This window comes from Heterodontus francisci, chromosome 5 (assembly GCF_036365525.1).
Source record: "Heterodontus francisci isolate sHetFra1 chromosome 5, sHetFra1.hap1, whole genome shotgun sequence".
Taxonomy (NCBI): domain Eukaryota; kingdom Metazoa; phylum Chordata; class Chondrichthyes; order Heterodontiformes; family Heterodontidae; genus Heterodontus; species Heterodontus francisci.
In genome coordinates, this window is record NC_090375.1 from 63,124,687 (window position 1) to 63,146,708 (window position 22,022).

A 22,022-nucleotide genomic window follows, 5' to 3' on the forward strand; every position below is an offset into this window, starting at 1 on the left:
GTGAAAAAGTTTTTGCTCATGTCACTTTTGCTTCTCTTACCAAATACTTTAAATCTGTGCCCTCACGTTCTAGATCATTTCACAAGTGGGAACAGTTTCTCTCTATCTACTCTGTCCAGACCCCTCATGATTTTGAATGCCTCTATCAAATCACCTCTCAGCCTTCTCTTCAAGGAAAACGGTCCTAACTTCTCCAATCTATCGTCATAACTGAAATTCCTCATCCCTAGAACCATTCTCGTGAATCTCTTCTGTACTCTCTCCAATGCCCTCATATCTTTCCTAAAGTGTGGTGCCCAGAACTGGACGCAACACTCCAGCTGAGGCCGAGCTAGTGTCTTATACAAGTTCAACATAACTTCCTTGCTCTTGTACTCTATGCCCCTATTAATAAAGCCCAGGACACTGTATGCCTTATTAACAGCTCTCTCAACCTGCCCTGCCACCTTCGATGACTTTTGCACATATATACCTAGATCTCTCTGCTCCTGCACCCCTTTTAGAATTGTACCCTTTATTCTATATTGTCTCTCCATGTTCTTCCGACCAAAATGAATCACTTCTCATTTCTCTGCATTGAACTTCATCTGCCACCTGTCTGCCCATTCCACCAACTTGCCTATGTTCTTTTGAACTTCTACCCAAGACTCCTCTCAATTCACAATGCTTCCAAGTTTCGTATCATCTGCAAACTTTGAAATTGTGCCCTGTACACCAAGGTCCAGGTCACGGATATGTATCAGAAAAAGCAAGGGTCCCAACGCTGATCCCTGGAGAACTCCACGACAAACCTTCCTCTAGCCCGAAAAACATCCATTAACTGTTTGTTTCCTGTCACTCATCCAATTTCATAACCATGTTGCTACCGTCCCTTTTATTCCATAAGCTACAAGTTTGCTCAAGTCTATTGTGAGGCACTGTATCAAATGCCTTTTGAAAGTCCATGTACACCACATCAACAGCATTGCTCTCATCAGCCCTCTCTGTTACCTCCTCAAAAAAAACTCTAGCAAGTTAGTTGAACATGATTTTCCCTTAAGAAATCCATGCAGGATTTCCTTAATTATCTCGCATTTGTCCATTTGACTATTGATTTTGACCCAAATTATTTTTTCCAGAAGTTTTCCCACCACCAAAGATAAAATGACTGGCCTGTAGTTGCTGGGCTTATCTTTACACCCCTTTTTTGAACATAAGTGTAACGTTTACAATTCTCCAGTCCTCTGGCACCATCCCCGAGTCTTAGGAAGATTGAAAAATTATGGCCAGTCCCTCTGCAGTTTCCACCCTCACTTCCCTCACTACCCTTGGATGAATCTCATCTGCTCCTGGTGCCTTATCCACTTTAAGTGCTGATAGACTATCTAATACTTCCTCTTTATCAATTTTAAACCCCTCTAGTGTTTGACTTACCTCCTCTTTCACCATTGCCTGGGTTGCAACTTCTTCCTTGGTAAAGACAGATGCAAAGTATTCATTTAATATATCAGCTATGCCCTCTGCCTCCATGTGTAAATCCCCTTTCGGGCCCATAATTGGCCTGACTCCTCCTTTTACCACCCTTTTATTATTTATATGCTAATAGAAAACTTTGCGATTTGCTTTAATGCTAGCTGCTAGTCTCTTTTCAAGTTCTCTCATTGCTTTTCTTATTTGCTTTTTCACTTCCCCTCTGGACCTTCTATGTTCAGCCTCGTTCTGAATAGTATTTTCTACTTGGCATCTGTCATAAGCATGTTTCTTCTTTATCTTAGTCTCTACCTCTTTTGTCATATAAAACCACTGATCTCCATCAACACATGGGAGGGGGATTAGTTTTCCCATTTAATAAAATCTTGGTATAATTAGCTAACTGACAACTAAATTACAGGAACCCATGAGTTTGAAATGCTCGTTTTCCAATGAAGCTAATTTGTGTTGGCCTTTGCTCAGTGGTAGCACGCTAGCCTAGATGAGGGGCACATAGAATGTTTTCGGGATAATTTCTGAGAAGAATATGTTCTGGAGCCAACCAGAGAGCAGTCTATACTAGACCTGGTATTGTGCAACGAGATAGGATTAATTCATGACCTGATAGTTAAGGCACCCCGAGGTAGCAGCGATCATAATATGATTGAATTTTACATTCCGTTTGAGGGAAAGAAGAGTGGCTCCAAGACTAGTATTGTAAACTTAAATTAGGGCAATTATGAGGGCATGAAAGAGTCAGCTAAAGTGAACTGGCAAATTAGGTTAAGGGATAGGTCAATAGAGATGCAGTGGCAGAGGGAATTGGAGGAGCAGAAATGTAGGGAAATCGCAGATAGGTGTAGGAATTATAGGGTTGCAATAGTAGGTGATTTTAACTCCCCTAATATTGACTGGGACTGCCTTAGTGCTAAGGGATCAGATGGGGAAGAATTTGTTAAGTGTGTCCAGGATAGTTTTCTGAAGCAGTATGTGAAGAAGGGGCTACACTCGACCTCCTCTTAGGAAATGAGGCTGGGCAGATGGTTGATGTGTCAGTGGGGGAGCACTTTGGGACCAGTGACCACAGTGGCGCAGTGGTTGGGCAGCACAGTGGCGCAGTGGTTAGCACCGCAGCCTCACAGCTGCAGGGATCCGGGATCAATTCTGGGTACTGCCTGTGAGGAGTTTGCAAGTTCTCCCTGTGACCGTGTGGGTTTTCGCCGGGTGCTCCGGTTTCCTCCCACCGCCAAAGACTTGCAGGTGATAGGTAAATTGGCCATTGTAAATTGCCCTTAGTGTAGGTAGATGGTAGGGAATATGGGATTACTGTAGGGTTAGTATAAATGGGTGGTTCTTGGTCGGCACAGACTCGGTGGGTCGAAGGGCCTGTTTCAGTGCTGTATCTCGAAATAAAAAATAAATAAATAAAATAAATAAAAAAAATAAAACTCTTAGCTTCAAGATAGTTATGGAAAAGGATAGGACTGGTCCTCAGGTTGAAGTCCTAAATTGGGGGAAGGCTAATTTCGATGGCATCAGACAAGAACTATCAAAAGTTGAATGGGAGAGGCCCTTTACAGGTAAAGGGACGTCTGGCAAGTGGGAGGCTTTTAAAAGTGAGATAGGAAGAGTTCAGGGCCGGCATGTTCCTGTTAGATGGAAGGGCAAGGCTGGCAAGTTTAGGGAACCTTGGTTGACGAGGGATATTGAGGGTCTGGTCATGACAAAGAAGGAGGCATATGTCAGGTATAGGCAGCTGGGATCAAGCGAGTCCCTCGAGGAGTATAGGGGATGTAGGAGTACACTTAAGAAGGAAATTAGGAGGGCGAAAAGGGGCCATGAGATTTCCCTGGCAGATAAGATAAAGGAGAATCCTAAAAGATTCTATATATTAAGAGTAAAAGGGTAGCTAGGGAGAGAGTAGGTCCCCTTAAGGATCAGTGTGGTAATCTATGTGTGGAGCCACGGGAAATGGGCAAGGTCTTAAATGAATACTTCTCGCCTGTATTTACCGTGGAGAAGGTCATGGAAGCTAGTGAGTTCAAGGGAGGGAACAGCGATATCCTGGAGCATATCAACATTACAAAGGAGGAGGTGTTGGAGGTTTTGAAGCGCATTAAGGTGAATAAATCCCCAGAGCCTGACCAGGTGTATCCCAGGCTGCTATGGGAAGCAAGGGAGGAGCTTGCTGGGGCCCTGGTAGAGATTTTTGTATCATCGTTAGCTACAGGTGAGGTACCGGAAGACTGGAGGATAGCTAATGTTGTGCCTTTACTCAAGAAAGGGCAGCAGGGATAAGCCAGGGAACTACAGGCCGGTGAGCCATACATCAGTGGTGGGAAAGTTATTGGAAGGGATTCTGAGAGACAGGATTTATATGCATTTGTAAAGGCAAGGTCTGATTAGGGATAGTCAGTATGGCTTTGTGCGTGGGAAATCATGTCTCACGAATTTGATTGAGTTTTTTGAGGAGGTGACCAAGAGGATTGACGAGGGCAGGGCGATGGACGTTGTCTACATGGACTTTAGCAAAGTCTTTGACAAGGTCCCGTCCGCATGGTAGGCTGGTCCAGAAAGTTCAAACACATGGGATCTAGGGTGAGCTAGCCAATTGGATACAAAATTGGCTTGGTGACATGAGGCAGAGGGTGGTAGTGGAGGGTTGTTTTTCAGCTTTGAGGCCGGTGACCAGTGGTGTGCCACAGGAATCGGTGCTGCGCCCTCTATTAATGACTTAGATGTGAATGTAGGAGGCATGATTAGTAAGTTTGCAGATATGACTAAAATTGGTGATATGGTGGACAGTGAAGAAGGTTGTCTAAGGTTACAACAGGATATAGATAAAGTGGGCAAGGGATTGGCAAATGGGATTTAATGCAGACAAGTGAAAGGTGATGCATTTTGGGAAGTTAAACCAGGGCAGGACATATACAGTGAATGGCAGGGCCCTGGGGAGTGTTGTTGAGCAGAGAGACCTTGGGGTGCAAGTACATAGTTCCCTGAAAGTGGCAAAACAGGTAGACAGGGTGGTGAAGAAGGCATATGGCATGCTTGCCTTCATTCGCTGAGGCATTGAGTACAAGAGTTGGGACGTCATGTTACAGTTGTACGTAACGTTGGTTAGGCCGCATTTGGAGTACTGTGTGCAGTTCTGGTCGTTGCACTACAGGAAAGATGTGATTAAGCTAGAGAGGGTGCAGAAAAGATTCACAAGGATGTTGCCTGGTTTGGAGGGCTTGAGTTATAAAGAGAGATTGGATAGGCTGGGTCTGTTTTCCCTGGAGCAAAGGAGGCTGAGAGGGGACATGATAGAGGTATATAAAATTATGAGAGGCATAGATAGGGTAGATAGCCAGAGTCTGTTTGCCATGGTAGGGGTGACTCAAACTAGAGGGCATAGATTTAAGGTGAGGGGGAGGAAGTTTAAAGGGGATCAAAGGGGTAAATTTTTCACACAAAGAATAGTGGGTATCTGGAATGAGCTGCCTGAGGAGGTGGTGGAGGCAGGAACAGTAGTAACATTTAAGAGGCATCTGGACAGATACTTGAATGAGCAAGGCATAGAGGGATATGGAATTAATGCAGGCAGGTGGGATTAGTATAGATAGGCATTATTTTCGGCATGGGCACGGTGGGCTGAAGGGCCTGTTTCTATGCTGTACGACTCTGACTCTATGACATTTAAGGGGATATTTCAGAATTCACAGAATAAATACATTTCAACGAGAAAGAAAAAATCCAAGGGGTGGGACCCGCCATCCGTGGTTAACTAAAACAGTTAAGGTTAGTGTCAAACTTAAAGAAAAAGCCTATATTTGCGCTAAGATAGGAGGCAAAGATGGGGACAGAATATGAAAAAACAGCAAAGAATGACTAAAAGATTGATAAGGAAGGTAAAATTAGAGCACGAGAGAAAGGTAGCTAGAAATAAAAAGACAGATAGTAAGTATTCCTTTAGATATTTAAAAAAGAAAAGAGTTAACAAAGTGAGCTTTGGTCCTATAGAAAGTGAGTCTGTGGAATTAATAATGGGTAATAAGGAGATGGCAGATGAATTGAACAGATATTTTGCATCAGTCTTCACTATTGAGGATACAAGTAACATCCCAGTATTAGCTGTAAGTCAGGAAATGGAAGGGAGGGAGGAACCCAAGAAAATTACAATCACCAGCAAAGTGTTACTGAACAAATTGATGGAGCTGTGGACTGACAAGTCCCCGGTTCCTGATGGACTTCAGCCTAGGTTGTTAAATGTGGCTAGTGAGATAGTTAATAAATTAGTTTTAATTTTCCAAAATTCCCTAGGTTTGGGGAAGGTTCTGTTGGATTGGAAAATAGCGAATGTAACTCCTTTATTCAAAAAGGGAGGGAGACAGAAAGTAGGAAACTACAGGCCAGTTGGCTTAAAATCTGTCTTGGGGAAAATGTTCGAAGCTATTATTGAAGATGTTATAGCAGGGCATTTAGAAAAATTCAAGGTAAATGGCAGAGTCAACATAGATTTGTGAAAGGAAAATCATGGTTAACCAATTTGTTGCAGTTCTTTGAGGGAGTTACATGTGCTGTGGATAAAGGGGAACCAGTGGATGTATTGTCGTTAGATTTCCAAAGCTACTAAGTATCATCACCTCATTCCATGACAATATGAAAGGCACAATTCAGCATAACAGTGCCTCATCAGACCCTTTTCCTATCCTGAGTGGCGTGAAACAGGGCTGTGTTCTCGCACCTTCGCTATTTGGGATCATCTTCTCACTGCTGCTCTCACATGCGTTCAAGTCTTCACAAGAAGGAATTTTCCTCCACACAAGATCAGATGGCAGGTTGTTCAACCTTGCCCATCTTAAAGCGAAGACCAAAGTACGGAAAGTCCTCATTGGGGAACTCCTCTTTGCTGACGATGCTGCATTAACATCTCACACTGAAGAGTGTCTGCAGAGACTCATCGACAGGATTGCGGCTGCCTGCAATGAATTTGGCCTAACCATCAGCCTTAAGAAAATGAACATCAAGCGACAGGACGTCAGAAATGCTCCATCCAATCAATATTGGCGACCATGCTCTGGAAGTGGTTCAAGAGTTCATCTACCTAGGCTGAACTATCACCAGTAACCTGTTTCTCGATGCAGAAATCAACAAGCGCATGGGAAAGGCGTCCGCTGATATGTCCAGTCTGGCCAAGAGGGTGTGGAAAAATGATGCACTGACACGGAACACAAAAATCCGAGTGTTTCAAGCCTGTGTCCTCGTACCTTACTCTACGGCAGCAAGGCCTGGACAACGTATGTCAGCCAAGAGCGACGTGTCAATTCATTCCATCTTCACTGCCTCCGGAGAATCCTTGGCATCAGATGGCAGGATCGTATCTCCGATGCAGAAGTCCTCGAGGTGCCCCACATCCCCAGCATATACACCCTACTAAGCCAGCGGCGCTTGAGATGGATTGGCCATGTGAGCCGCATGGAAGATGGCAGGATCCCCAAAGACACATTGTACAGCGAGCTCGCCACTGGTATCAGACCCACCAGCCGTCCATGTCTCCGCTTTAAAGACGTCTGCAAATGTGACATGAGGTCCTGTGACATTGATCACAAGTCGTGGGAGTCAGTTGCCAGTGATCGCCAGAGCTGGCGGACAGCCATAAAGGCGGGGCTAATGAGTGGCGAGTCGAAGAGACTTAGCAGTTGGTAGGAAAAAAGGCAGAAGTGCAAGGAGAGAGCCAACTGTGTAACAGCCCCGACAACCAATTTTATCTGCAGCGCCTGTTTAAGAGTCTGTTACTCTAGAATTGGCCTTTATAGCCACTCCAGGCACTGCTCCACAAACCACTGACCACCTCCAGGCGCTTACCCATTGTCTCTCGAGACAAGGAGGCGAGAGAAGAAGAGATGATTTCCAGAAGGCATTTGAAAAGGTGCCACATCAAAGGTTATTGCGGAAAATAAAAGCTCATCGTGTAGGGGGTAACATATTGGTATGGATAGAAGTTTGGTTAGCTAACAGGAAACAAAGTAGGCATAAATGGGTAATCTTCTGGTTGGCAAGATGTAATGAGTGGTGTGCCACATGGATCTGTGCTGGGGCCTCAACTTTTTACAATTTATATAAATGACTTCGAAGAAGGGACCGAAGGTATGATTGCTAAATTTGCTGAAGACACAAAGATAGATAAGAAAGTAAGTTGTGAAGAGGACATCAGGGATTTCTATAGGTTCAGTGAGTGGGCAAAAACCTGGCAAATGGAGTATAATGTGGGAAAGTGGGAAATTGTCCACTTTGGCAGAAAGAATAAAAAAATAAGCATATTATCTAAATGGTGAGAGATTGCAGAGCTCTGAGATGCAGAGGGATCTGGGTGTCCTAGTGCATGAATCGCAAAAGGTTAGTATGCAAATACAGCACGTAATTAGGAAACCTAATAGAATATTATTGCTTATTGCGAGGGGAATTGAATACAAAAGTAGGGAGGTTATGCTTCAGCTATATGGGGCATTGGTGAGACCACATCTGGAGTACTGTGTACAGTACTGGTCTCCTTATTTAAGAAAGGATGTAAATGCATTGGAGGCAGTACAGAGAAGGTTTACTAGACAAATACCTGGAATTGGCGGGCTGTCTTATGAGGAAAGATTGGACAGGCTAGACTTTTATCCGCTGGAATTTAGAAGAGTAAGAGGCGACTTGCTTGAAACATATAAGATCCTGAGGGGTCTTGACAGGGTGGATGTGGAAAGGATGTTTCCCCTTGTGGGAGAATCTAGAACTAGGGGTCACTGCTTAAAAATAAGGGGTCACCCATTAAAGACAGAGATGAGGAGAATTTTTTTTTCCCAGAGGGCTGTGAGTCTTTGGAATTCTCTTCCTCAAAAGACAGTGGAAGCAGAGACTTTGAATATTTTTAAGGCAGAGGTAGATAGATTCTTGATAAGCAAGGGGGTGGAAGTTTATCGGGGGAGTAGGTGGAATTGTGGAGTAATCAGTTCAGCCATGAACTTATTGAATGGTGGAGCAGGCTCGAAGGGTCTACTCCTGCTCCTGATTTGCATGTTCATATGCCTCTGGGCGAGAAGGTCGTGGGTTCAAGTCCCACTCCAAAGACTTGAGCACATAAATCCAGGTACTGAGGTGGTGCTGTACAGATGGTGATGCTTTCTTTCTGTTAAGATGTGAAACCAAGGCCCCGTCTACCTTCTCAAGTGGACATAAAAGAATGGGGCCGGTCTCCCCATGCGTTGGCCAATATTTATCGCTCAGCTGGCACCATCAGGAGCAGATTCTCTGATCATTTGTCTTAGTGCTGTTTGTGGAACCTTACTACGTGCAAATTGGCTGCCATGCTTCCTACATTACAAGAGTGACTGCAGTTTAATAAGTATTCATTGACTGGAAAGTGCTTTGGGTCATTCGAGGTTGTGAATAGCGCTGTGTCCTTTCCTTTCTATTCCCTTAACAGACTGCTGCAAGAAAAATAGACAGCCCTTTAACCTTTTAAGAGAAATTTCATCCATATTCTTTTGGGGACATTGGCTAAAAGTGATGCTGTGGTCTTAAAAACTTACAGCTAATTATCAGACATTTTAATTATCTTAGCTGAGATTGTTTAACATGGCGCTTTGTCTCCTCACTTGTTTCTGCTTTAAGACTGCCTTGGCTCCACAGTACCATCACATTTTTCCTCTTTTTTTTTTGTTGGTTTCCTTATCAGAGTTTTTGTTTCCTGGTTATGGTCATTCATGCTGGCACATGTTCTGTAGGCCTTGTCTGCTCTCACCCCAGTGGTACGTCGTCACACATGGGCCTGGCCTGTGAGTGCCAGCAGGCCATTTGGCCATAGGAGCATCACATCTGAGCCTGATCCTGTTCTCAACTGACCTCCACAAAAGTGCTTTCTAGCAGGGTCGCTGACCAGCAGGAACTCTGGCTGATTCTCCTCCTCTTAGCGTGAGGAGTCCTGATGCTAACTGAGGCATCCCACCATCTCCAACTGAGATCAACTAATTCAGAATATGCCAAGTTCTAAATTGGACATTAGCTGTACAAAGTTAACCATTGGGGTGAACCTTGAGAGGTGACCATCTTTTTGTTTATCAAATGAGGCTTTATCCAAAAACCATGTGGAAAACTGATTGTGAAGGTGACTGTAGGAAAAGTCTGTTTTTTTTCTTGGAACTGTAAGGGTGTGTTGAAGTGCTTAATACTAATAGTATTGCACCAGGTCAGTGTACGTAGAATTTATTTCTCTGGATTTGGACTCGAAGCACAATGGACGCTATTAGAAGAGAGGGATATTAGATTATGGAATATATTACTACCTCTTAAAGCATCCACGTTTAAAAGGGGCAGTCGCTTATATCGACTAAAAAGTGAAAACTGTTAGCCATTTTCATAAGCATCAATTTCAGAGTTACCGGGTACAACATCTCAAGTCTCCATTTATTTTGGGTAGGAACAGCTGTGCTTACCCACTAGTTTGCACCTTATTAAGTAGATTGAAGAGAATATCCCATCCCATGTTTAAAATGGTTGGGTTAAAGAGCACCCCCCCCACCCCAACCACATCTCCAGATCTTGCTCAAATACTTTAGCTGATAATGGCTTGTTTCTAACTGATGGGTCCTGCTCCTCTATTGCCTGATAACTGTGCCCAGGGTGAGGGGTAAAGACGTGTATCAATCTGACTATAATTTTTGCTCAGATTGCACACCTTTATCACAGATTCAGTTTAATTTACACTCAGTGGCCTTCAGCATGACCTTGTATGAGATGCCTAATATGATTAAGCTTCTCATTTCATTTTTCGAAATGCAATATAGCGCTACAGCGTGATACCAGCCATTGCATATAGTGTCCGCAGAAACACGCCCACTATAGGTGGTGAGGTTGTACTACGGGTGGCATTTGAAGCCAAATCAGACACGACACTTCAGAGGGAAGTAGATAAACACACGAAAAAGAACATTATTAAAGGGTATGGGAATTGCGGAGGTAAAAGGGGTCAGAGTAGACGCTGTGGTGTGGAGCTATCGCTGGTACAGCTGCAATGGGCTGCAGTTTCTCTGATAATTAAAAGCTTACAAAAATGCATGTCATGTTCACTATGATATGCCCCTTCGTCTAATTAGCCATTCTTCATATGTGATCCTAGAGCGGAGTGTTGGCAGGCGATTTGACTATAGTGGGTATCACAGCCAAGCCCGAACTTGCTGGTCTTCCAGCGCAAAGAGTTGTCCACGACCGAATGCTGCAGACTGGCACATTCCAAGGTCCAGGACTACGTGCTGAAGGACGCACTAAAGCTTGGGGCAGCTGCAGCAAAGGCTCAATGGGGAAAGACCACTGTGACAGGTCCCCCCCACCAAGCTGAACTGAGGGGCTGGATCCATGGAAAACCCCTCGAACTGTATCGGGAAAATTTTCGTTTGCTGTAAAATGTAAAAATGTATATGGCATGACAAATGAAATGGAAGGGTTGTGAGACAACTCATGATTGTATTGAAGGAAACTGATCACCTTTGCACTGTTTGTATTTTTTGACTTGGTGCTGTTTGAAATTGTTTGGTAATGTATTTTTTTTTACAGATTTTTATGAATAAAGTATATTTTGGAAATAAAAAAAATCACAGCCAAGCCCGAGCTTGTATTCACCTGATAAGTATGTGCCATGTGGAGCGCAAACCCTGACTGGCTGTTCTCTATATCCCAGAGCTCCTGAGTTACTTGCCACGATCCCATCTGACATAAACTTACTCATCACACACTGAGGATGAAACCTGGGACGTTGCTGGTCTGTAACTCAGCACTCCTCCAATTCTGACTTCTTATACACCCTTGATTTCCATCGTTCCACCTTTGGCAGCTATGCCTTCAGCTGCCTAGGCACTAAGCTCTGGAATTCCCACCTTAAACCTCTCTGTCCACCTTTAAGTTGCTCCTTTAAAACCTATCTCTTTGACCAAGCTTTTGGTCATCTGGTTCAATATATCTTCATGTGTCTAGGTGCCAATTTTTGATAATCACTTCAGTGTTTGTCACCACCAAACACATCTTCCCCTCCCTTCCACTTTCAGCATTCCGAAGGAACTGTTCCCTCCATGACACCATGGTCCACTCCTCAGTCACCCTCAACATCTCCCTTCTTTCCTACAGCACCTTTCCAAGCAAGTGGAGGAGATGGAACACTGCCCTTTTACCTCCTCCCTTCTCAACATCCACGGCCCTAAACACTCCTTCCAAGTGAAACTGATTTACTTATACTCCTTTCAATTTAGTACACTGTCTTCGCTACTCACAGTGTAGCCTCCTCTACATTGGGGAGACTAAACGCAGACTGGGTGATGGCTGTGCACAATTCTTCCGTTCAGTTCACAAGTGTGACTCTGAGCTTCCTGTCGCTTGTCATTTCAATTCCCCACCTTGCTCCCACTCTGACTTTTCTGTCCTTGGCCTACTGCAGTGCTCCAATGAAGCTCAATGCAAGCTGGGCACTTTACAGCCTTCTGGACTCAACATTGACTTCAGTCATTTTGGATCATAACCTCTTACCATTTTTTTCTTTTTTAGTGTTTATTTATGCTGGTTCTCCCCCCTCACTCCACCCCCTCAATCCCACCACCTGTTTCTTTCTTAATCTCTTGACTTTGTGTTTGGATAGCTGCTGTCCTGCCACTTACACCTCATCCAAACACATCTTTTGTTTACTTTGTCCTATTACTACCCGCTTTGGCTTTGTACCATGAAATCTTTTGCCATTTAATTTCTGCAGCTCCCCACCCTATCACAGACCTTCCCTTTTGTTCTTCTCAGCACCGCTCCCCACCCCCCCAACCTCCCTTTTCACTTGCTCAAAACCTATTATATTTCTAATTTTTGCCAGTTCAGATGAAAGGTCACATAGACCTGAAACGCTAACTGTTTTTCTCTCCACAGATGCTGCCTGACCTGAGTATTTCCAGCAATCTCTGTTTTTGTTACAGATTTCCAGCATCTGCAGTATTTCGCTTTTCTAAAATCTGTAATGTCCTATCATGCAATATTTTTCATAATATTTTGCGAAATTATCAGGTTGAGTATTGTGAAGTATGCAGTTGGTAATACGGAAAGCAATATTCATTGATTGGAAGTAATAACATTTTATTTTTCAGAATATTCTTCAGGGGGAAGGGAGTGAGCCAGAAGTTGTGGTACACATTGCTACCAATGACATATTGAGGTCTTGAGGTCAAATTTTCAGTTGCAAGGGAGAAAGTTATAAAGCAGGACCTTGAAAGTAGTAATTTCTAGGTTACTCCCAGAGCCATGCGGTAGCGAGAGTTGAAATTGGGAGATAGGGAGCATCGTGCATGGCTTGGGGCATGATGCAGGAGGAAGGGCTTCATAATTCTTGGAGCATGGGCACCAGTTCTGGGGCAGGAGGCACTGAGTCAAAAGGGATGGGTTGCACCTCAACAGGACTGGGACCAATGTACTCAGGCAGTTCATTAGTGTGTTTGGTGAGGGTTTAAACTAATTTGGCAGGGGGATGGGCACCAGCATAAAGAAGTAGAAAAGAGGAATAAGGTGCAGAAAGCAGTGACCATGTTGGATAGTACTAGAGAAGGGATTAGTACTAGATTAGATAGGAGCAGACTAAGAAGGACTTCTCAATGCGAAGACAGGTTTACAATGCACAGAGTGTGGTGAATAAGGTTGGTGAGATGCAAGTGCAAATACCATGTGGGAATATGATCCAGCAAAAACAGAAACGTGGATTAAAAATGGTGAGGACTGGACGCTTAATAGTCACGGATGCAAAGTGTTCAGAAAAGATAGGAAAGGAGAAAAGGAAAGTTGGGATGGCAGTACTGATTAGGGAAGACATTGTAGTGTTGGAAAGAGGATGTCCTTGAGGGAGCAAAGACAGAATCCATTTGGTTAGACTTGAGAAGCAAAATGAATATGATCATGCTACTGGGGGTATTCTTTAGGCCTCCAAATAATGAGAGAGAGAGAGGAGCAAATCTGCAAGGAAATCACACAAATGTGCAAAAACTACAGAGTGGTAATATTGGGGAACTTTAATTACCCAAATATCGATTGGGATAATGTTAGAGTAAAGGGAAAGGAGGGTGAGGAATTTCTGAAATTTCAGGAGAATTCTTTGACCAATATGTTGTCAATCCAACTAGGAAGGAGGCATTGCTGGATCTGGTGCTGGGGAATGAGGTAGACCAAGTGGCTGTGGGGGAGCACTTGGGTGAAAGCGATCATCGAATCATAATGTTTAGATTAGTAATGGAGTCGAGCAAGGAGCAATCTAAAATAGGATTTCTAAATTCAAGTGGGCGAACTTCAATGGGATAAGAGGGGATCTATCCAGGGTAAAATTGAACCAAAGTTTGAGAGGAAAAACTGTAACAGCTCTTTAAGAAGGAGATGCTTCAGGTACAGGATAGGTACATTGTTTCCAAATATTTCTCATGTCGCCAAAGTCTCAGGAGATCCTGAACCCTATTCTCACTAGGTTCTGCTAATTTTAAATAGCTGTTAGATGGAGAAAGGAAGAAGATTTGTTCCACTTTGTGCTGCTTGAGACAATCTCAGGTGTGGCAAAATTGGTTTCACCACCCCTGGCTTCAGAGAGAAATTACCCAGTATTTCTGTTTCTACTTGACCTCTACTGGAGTGTGCATGTGTGTGGGTGAGATCAAATTTTGCTGAGGTGCCCCATCCCCAAGTTCAAATAGCCTGCTGGCACTCAATGCCTAGAATATTCTGGGCCTGATTTTAACTCCATCCTCCCACCCCCATCAGTGAAAAACAGGTCGGATGGGGGGGGAGCAATTAAAATGAAGCATTCACTTACCCCTCTGATCCCACTGCCTTCCCGCTGTGTCCCAATGTTAACCTCTAGTGAGTAGGTAAGCATGAAACTCACAGGAAGTATGTGGGGTCCTTCTTTAAATACACAGATATCATCAAGATCCAATCTGCAATTTTAGTTGGATGCCTGAGCAGGGAGCTTCCCCGTCAGCCTAGACCTGATGGGAGTGCATTGTGGGCCAGAAGAGGCCCAGGCAGGGTAGTAATGAAAGTTAATTTTTGGTTTCCTTGTGGGCCTTGCCCTGGGTGCCCCCCCCCCCCCCCCAGTTATGTCCCACACTCACCCCCCACTCGCAGCCAGAGCTCCCCTCACCAGTAACCTAGGTCCCTGGCTGCAGGGCTGCTGCTGACGAATCGGCCAGGCCTCTATCTCCCCGGACCCTCTTCCGGACTAGCGTGCGCTTCACCGTTCTCCAACTAACCCCCCCCATTGAAATCGGGGCCAAACATGAAGCAAAGCTGAGGTAAGCGAGGGTTGCTAAGGGCTGTGGAGCCATATCTCACCTTGGGCAGCATCTTCAGGGGAACGAAAGAAGTAGAAGTTAAAAGCTGTATAACAACTGAAAGGCAGAGACCCATCCAACTATGATCGCCTTTCCTGTGAATAAGAATTACAAGTTAGCATTGGTATAAAATCTATATACTTTAGATCTGCAGAGAGGGTGCGAGAAAGTCGTGTGCACCGTTATCTTTGGCTCCCTGATCTGTGTGTTACTGTGAGTGATTTCTGGTGATCCTCTATTTTCAGGGATATGAAAGCAGAGGGCGGGAGGCAGAGGCATCCTTCTGGTGGAGTTGGTGCCAAGGAGATGGTGATTGGTCTTGAAGGAGTGGAGCTGGGCGCTGATGGCAAGGTGGGTATCATTGGGGCAGACAACTGCAGGGCTTTGCAGGAGGCACTTGGGCCTTACCCATCCAAAGAAGTTCTAGTCTGCTTTTATGATTCCAGCTTTTAAAAATGACTGGACACTGATTTATTCTCTAAATTTGTATTTGAAAACCAAGAGGGAATGGTAAACTGTATCCGTTACCAAATGCTCTGTTCCTTTAGTGGGTTCAGAAGTATCAGTAACTTGTATTTGTCTGGCCACTAATATTATTTTCAGAAAATCCTAAACTGTAGATGAAATCACATCTTGTAAAAAGCTATTCAAATCAGCTAATCTACGAAGCATCTTAGAATCATTTGAATCCAATGCACAACAGATTTATGGATATCTTAATTCGGGTGTGAGAAAGTTGGTCCAAGTATAAAACAGGAAAACCCATATTGTCTCACTGATATTTCATGGACTAAGTAACTGGAGGAAATGTACTCTCTTGAAGGGAAAATACACGCACTAAAGCATCAATTCTATAGTGAGTTGTCCATTTGACCCCTGATTTACTTGCAGTTTCCGACATGTTTCTGTCTTAAAACGAACGTCTAGCCATTTCTGGAGGTGGATTCTGAGATAGAATCCATTTCTTCAGATATCCGATCCTTAAGGGCTACATTGCACTTTGCAATGCTGTCTGGGGCCTTCTGTGCATTTGTCGCTGATGATCTGCTGCTGGCAGCTCATTACCATAAGAGGAGGAACGGTGTTGGAATTTCTTCAAATCCTGTGACTTGAGCTCTTGTTGCACCAAGGATAACTTGTAATGAATAGATTAGAGCTTATTCTTTGCCTGAATTAACTGATATTGGTGGAAGTGCTTTACAATGGAACTTGCAGCCCAAAAAAACTTCTCAAAAGCAATGCCTGGAGTTATGGAAGAGCTTTAAAACCTTTTTGTTTTGCCTTGCACCTAGATTGAGTGGGATTTGCCTGAGGAAATTTCTGCCCTAACCCACAATAAGGGATTCTGACTACCAGGTATGGGATTCCCAATAAGTGTTCCCTTATATACAATTTCAAAGGAGAAGTGGTGTGCAACAGCTTGCATTCATAAGATGCCTTTAACGTAGTAGAACATGCCGAGGCACTTCATATGAGTGTTATCGCACAAGGTTTGACACCAAACCACATAAGGAAATATTAGGACAGGTGACCAAAAGACTAGTCAAAGAGGTAAGTTTTAAGGAGTGCCTTGAAGAGAGAGAGGTAGAAACTTTTAGGGCTGGAATTCCAGGGCTTAGGGCCTAGGTAGCTGAAGGCATGGTGACTAATGGTGGGCTGATTAAAATTGGGGATGTCCAAGAGGCCAGAATTGGAGGAATGCAGAGACCTCAGAGGGTTGTAAGACTGGAGGAGATTAGAGATAGAGAGAGGTGAGGCGATGGAGGAATTTGAAAACAAGGATGACAATTCTAAAACAAGGCATTGCTGGACTGGGAACCAATATACATCAGTGAGCACAGGGGGATTGGTGAAAGTGTATTGATGTGAGTTAGGAAACAGGCAGAACAGCTTGATGAGATGAAGTTAGAGGGTGGAAGCTGGGAGACCAGCCAGGAGAGTATTGGAACAGTCAAGTCTAGAGGAAACTGGCATGAATGATGGTTTCATCAGCAAATGAGTTGAGGCAGTGCAGGATGGAGGAAAGGAGGAGGAGACAGTCTCCATAAGGTATTACCTATGACCCTAAAGAATTTAAAGGTCACACAGATTATATAAAGAACTTAGTGAGGAGCCCTATGTTAGAGATATGTGCTTCACCAAAGAGGCAATAGAGGACCTATTCCATTTGTTACATGAAGACCTGCAACTAAAATCATCTGCCCGGACACCTCTGCCTACAGTTGTGAAAGTAACAACTGCACTCAAGTTTTATGTCAGAGACTCATTTCAGGCAGCGTCAAGGATCTTTGCAGGGTCACCCAGGGTATCATCTTGCAATGCATTCGTCAGGTTACTGACAGCATATTTTAGGAGATCTGGGAAATTCATCTGGTTTGGCAAGATCGCGTGATAGGATATCCAGCTTTATCACATTGCTGGCTTCCTCAAAGCGCAGGGTGCAGCAGATGGCACACATATATACCACTGAAGGCTTCTACCATTAATCCTCCCAACCTTCCCAATGCAATGAGGTATACAGCACACTGAATGCCCAAATTGTGAGACCTAATGAATCCTTCACAAAAACATTGGGTTTGCTGGAAGTCATTATCCATTAAGTTTTAGGAATTCTGCCCTCCCTGAGCACTTCAAGGAAGACAGTCAAGTAAATGGACAACCTGTGGGTAACATGGCCTTCTCTTTGCTGCCATGAGCAATGATTCTTTTTAGAATTGCAAGAACAGAGCTGCTAAAGTGGCCACTAAGACTCAACTGTGTTTATCCACTGATTTGATCGATCAGATTGGGTATCCCCTATAGTTGTTGTTTGCAGTGCCCTGAACTACAATGCCATTCATAAAAGTGAGTATGTGGAGGCTTTTGAGAAGATGGTCCTAGGTGCTTTGGGGGCGGGTGGGCAGGGTTAAAATCGACCCTCTAAATTCTAAACACCAACAGCCACCGAGATAGCTTCCATGTTACACAACAATTGCATGTCTGAAGCACCACAAGATCTGCAATTTCTGCCAGAGTCCGTGCTGCACAAGATCAGGAATTGGAAGTCCCACCTCTATGCTCTTGTGGGTTTTCAGGGCCTTTAACTTATTTTCTTACAAAGTAAAATTTGTTAATGCCCTTAAACATTGTGAATCAAAATATCAATGGCATGTATTGGAATGCTTTTAGACACCAATAAATATTTTAAAGTTAATTGAAAGGTTTAGCAAGGTCTAGATAAGATGACCTTTCATTTATATAAACATCCTTCAAATCCTCAAAACATCCCAAATGCTTTCCTGCCTATGAATTAATAATATGTAGCCACTATGTGTTATGCAAACACAGCAGCCAACTTGTCCACATCGGAGTCCCGCAATGGCACTGTAATGAGTGACCGGTTAATCTGTTTTTAACTGCAGGTTAAATGTTGGCCAGTGCAGAAGTAAGGGGTAATCTCCATTTATTCTGCCCTGACAATGTCTTAAAATCATAGAATCATACAGAACAGAAGGAGGTCATTCAGGCTATCTCTGCTGTGTTGACTTTTTGAAAGAGCTAGCTTGTTAGTCTTACTCCCTGCTCCTTCCCCATAGGCTAGCAAATTTCTCCTTTTTAACTATCCAGTGTCCTTTTGAAAAATTACTGTTGAATCTGCTTCCGCCAACCTTTCAGGCAGTGAATTCCAGGCAGTAACTCGCTGCATTAAAAAAAAAAGTCTCATTTCCCCGCCCCGGACCTTTTGCTAATTATCTTGTATCCAACTTCTCTCAATACTAACCCGCCTGCCAGTGGTTATAGTTTCTCCCCACTTACTCTAACAAAGCTCTCAAAATTTTAAACACCTTTATCAAATCTCTCCTTCACCTCCTCTGCTCTGAGGAGAACAATTCCGTCTTCTCTAGTCTCCCCACATAATTCTCCACCGAATCTATCCTGAGATGTACTAACATGCATGTCTGGTAGACAGTGAGCCCCTTAATACCATTCCATTTCTGACACCGTTTAGCCTTGTGGCCTGTCCAAGTGAGTCAGCTTGTTTCATGCAGGTTTCTGCTGTGGTTTTTCTTTTCGTTCATTCGTGGGATGTGGGCGTCGCTGGCCAGGCCAGCATTTATTGCCCATCCCTAATTGCCCTTGAGAAAGGTGGTGGTGAGCTGCCTTCTTGAACTGCTGCAGTCCATTTGGGGTAGGTATACCCACAGTGCTGTTAGGAAGGGAGTTCCAGGATTTTTACCCAGCGACAGTGAAGGAATGGCGATATAGTTCCAAGTCAGGATGGTGTGTGACTTGGAGGGGAGCTTGCAGGTGGTGGTGTTCCCATGCATATGCTGCCCTTGTCCTTCTAGTTGGTAGAGGTCGCGGGTTGGAAGTTGCTGTCCAAGGAGCCTTGTTGCATTACTGCAGTGCATCTTGTAAATGGTACAGACTGCTGCCACTGTGCGTCGGTGGTGGAGGGAGTGAATGTTTGTGGATGGGGTGCCAATCAAGCGGGCTGCTTTGTCGTGGATGGTGTCGAGCTTCTTGAGTGTTGTTGGATTTGCACCCATCCAGGCAAGTGGAGAGTATTCCATCACACTCCTGACTTGTGCCTTGTAGATGGTGGAGAGGCTTTGGGGAGTCAGGAGGTGAGTTACTCACCTCAGGATTCCTAGCCTCTGACCGGCTCTTGTAGCCATGGTATTTATATGGCTACTCCAGTTCAGTTTCTGGTTGATGGTAGCCCCTAGGATGTTGATAGAAGGGGATTCAGCGATGGTAATGCCATTGAATGTCAAGGGGGATGGTTAGATTCTCTCTTGTTGGAGATGGTCATTGCCTGGCACTTGTGTGGTGTGAATGTTACTTGCCATGTTTCAGACCAAGCCTGAATATTGTCCAGGTCTTGCTGCATTTCTACACGAACTGCTTTAGTATCTGAGGAGTCACGAATGGTGCTGAACGTTGTGCAATCATCAGCGAATATCCCCACTTCTGACCTTATGAGTGAAGAAAGGTCATTGAAGCAGCTGAAGATGGTTGGGCCCAGGATACTACCCTGAGGAACTCCTGCAGTGATGTCCTGGAGCTCAGATGATTGACCTCCAACAACCACAACCATCTTCCTTTGCGCTAGGTATGACTCCAGCCAGCGGAGGGTTTTCCCCCTGATTCCCATTGACCTTAGTTTTGCTAGGGCTCCTTGATGCCATACTTGGTCAAATGCTGCCTTGATGTCAAGGGCAGTCACTCTCCCCTCATCTCTTGAGTTCAGCTCTTCTGTCCATGTTTGAACCAAGGCTGTAATGAGGTCAGGAGCTGAGTGGCCCTGGCGGAACCCAAACTGAGCGTCACTGAGCAGGTTATTGCTAAGCAAGTGCCGCTTGATGGCACTGTTGATGACACCTTCCATCACTTTACTGACGATTGAGAGTAGGCTGATGATGCGGTAATTGGCCGGGTTGGACTTGTCCTGCTTTTTGTGTACAGGACATGCCTGGGCAATTTTCCACATTGCAGGGTAGATGCCAGTGTTGCAGCTGTACTGGAACAGCTTGGCTAGGGGCGCGGCAAGTTCTGGAACACAGGTCTTCAGTACTATTGCCGGAATATTGTCAGGGCCCATAGCTTTTGCAGCATCCAGTGCCTTCAGTCGTTTCTTGATATCACGCGGAGTGAATCGAATGGGCTGAAGTCTGGCATCTGTGATGCTGGGAACTTCAGGAGGAGGCCGAGATGGATCATCAACTCGGCACTTCTGGCTGAAGATTGTTGCAAATGCTTCAGCCAGTTAGTTGTTTAATTGTCCACCACCATTCACGGCTGGATGTGGCAGGACTGCAGAGCTTAGATCTGATCCGTTGGTTATGGGATCGCTTAGCTCTTTCTATCGCATGCTGCTTACGCTGTTTGGCATGCAGATAGTCCTGTATTGTAGCTTCACCAGGTTGACACCTCATTTTGAGAAATGCCTAGTGCTGCTCCTGGCATGCCCTCCTGCACTCTTCATTGAACCAGGGTTGGTCTCCTGGCTTGATGGTAATGGTAGAGTGGGGGATATGCCAGGCCATGAGGTTACAGATTGTGGTTGAGTACAATTCTGCTGCTGCTGCTGATGGCCCACAGCGCCTCATGGGTGCCCAGTTTTGCATTGCTAGATCTGTTCGAAATCTATCCCATTTAGCACGGTGGTAGTGCCACACAACACGATGGAGGGTATCCTCCATGTGAAGGCGGGACTTCGTCTCCACAAGGACTGTGCGGTGGTCACTCCTACCAATACTGTTATGGACAGATGCATCTGCGGCTGACAGATTGGTGAGGACGAGGTCAAGTATGTTTTCCCCTCTTGGTTCCCTCACCACCTGCCGCAGACCCAGTCTAGCAGCTATGTCCTTTAGGACTCGGCCAGCTCGGTCAGTAGTGGTGCTACCGAGTCACTCTTGGTGATGGACATTGAAGTCCCCCTCACCACCCTCAGTGCTTCCTCCAAGTGGTGTTCAACATGGAGGAGTACTGACTCATCAGCTGAGGGAGAGCGGTAGATGGTAATCAGCAGGAGGTTTTCTTGTCCATGTTTGACCTGGTGCCATGAGACTTCATGGGGTCCAGAGTCGATGTTGAGGACTCCCAGGGCAACTCCTTCCCTACTGTATACCACTGTGCCACCACCTCTGCTGGGTCTGTCCTGTCGGTGGGACAGGACATACCTGGGGATGGTGATGGCAGTGTCTGGGACATTGTCTGTAAGGTATGATTCCGTGAGTATGACTATGTCAGGCTGTTGCTTGACTAGTCTGTGGGACAGCTCTCCCAACTTTGGCACAAGCCGCCAGATGTTAGTAAGGAGGACTTTGCAGGGTCAACAGGGCTGGGTTTGCCGTTGTCGTTTCCGCTGCCTCTGTTGATGCTGGGTGGTCCTTCCGGTTTCATTCCTTTTTATTGACTTCGTAGCGGTTTATTACAACTGAGTGGCTTGCTCGGCCATTTGAGACTCAACCACATTGCTGTGGGTCTGGAGTCACATGTAGGCCAGACCAGGTAAGGACAGCAGATTTCCTTCCCTAAAGGACATTAGTGAACCTGATGGGTTTTGACAACAATCGACAATGGTTTCATGGCCATCCAGATTTATTGATTGAATTCAAATTCCACCTTCTGCTGTGGTGGGATTTGAACCCATGTCCCCAGAGCAATACCCTGGGTCTCTGGGTTACTAGTCCAGTGACAATACCACTACGCCAGCACCTGCCC

At 44.9% G+C, this 22,022-nt stretch overlaps 1 protein-coding gene across 3 annotated transcripts in view; it reads left to right on the forward strand.

The window, feature by feature from the left end:
• Nucleotides 1-22,022, forward strand: part of cables1 (Cdk5 and Abl enzyme substrate 1) — a 244,219-nt gene that overhangs the window by 160,991 nt on the left and 61,206 nt on the right. For all 3 annotated transcript variants that reach the window (XM_068031540.1, XM_068031541.1, XM_068031542.1), the window contains one exon: nt 15,056-15,161. In XM_068031540.1, the coding sequence (XP_067887641.1) occupies nt 15,056-15,161 (106 nt within the window). The remainder of the gene's footprint in view (nt 1-15,055; nt 15,162-22,022) is intronic.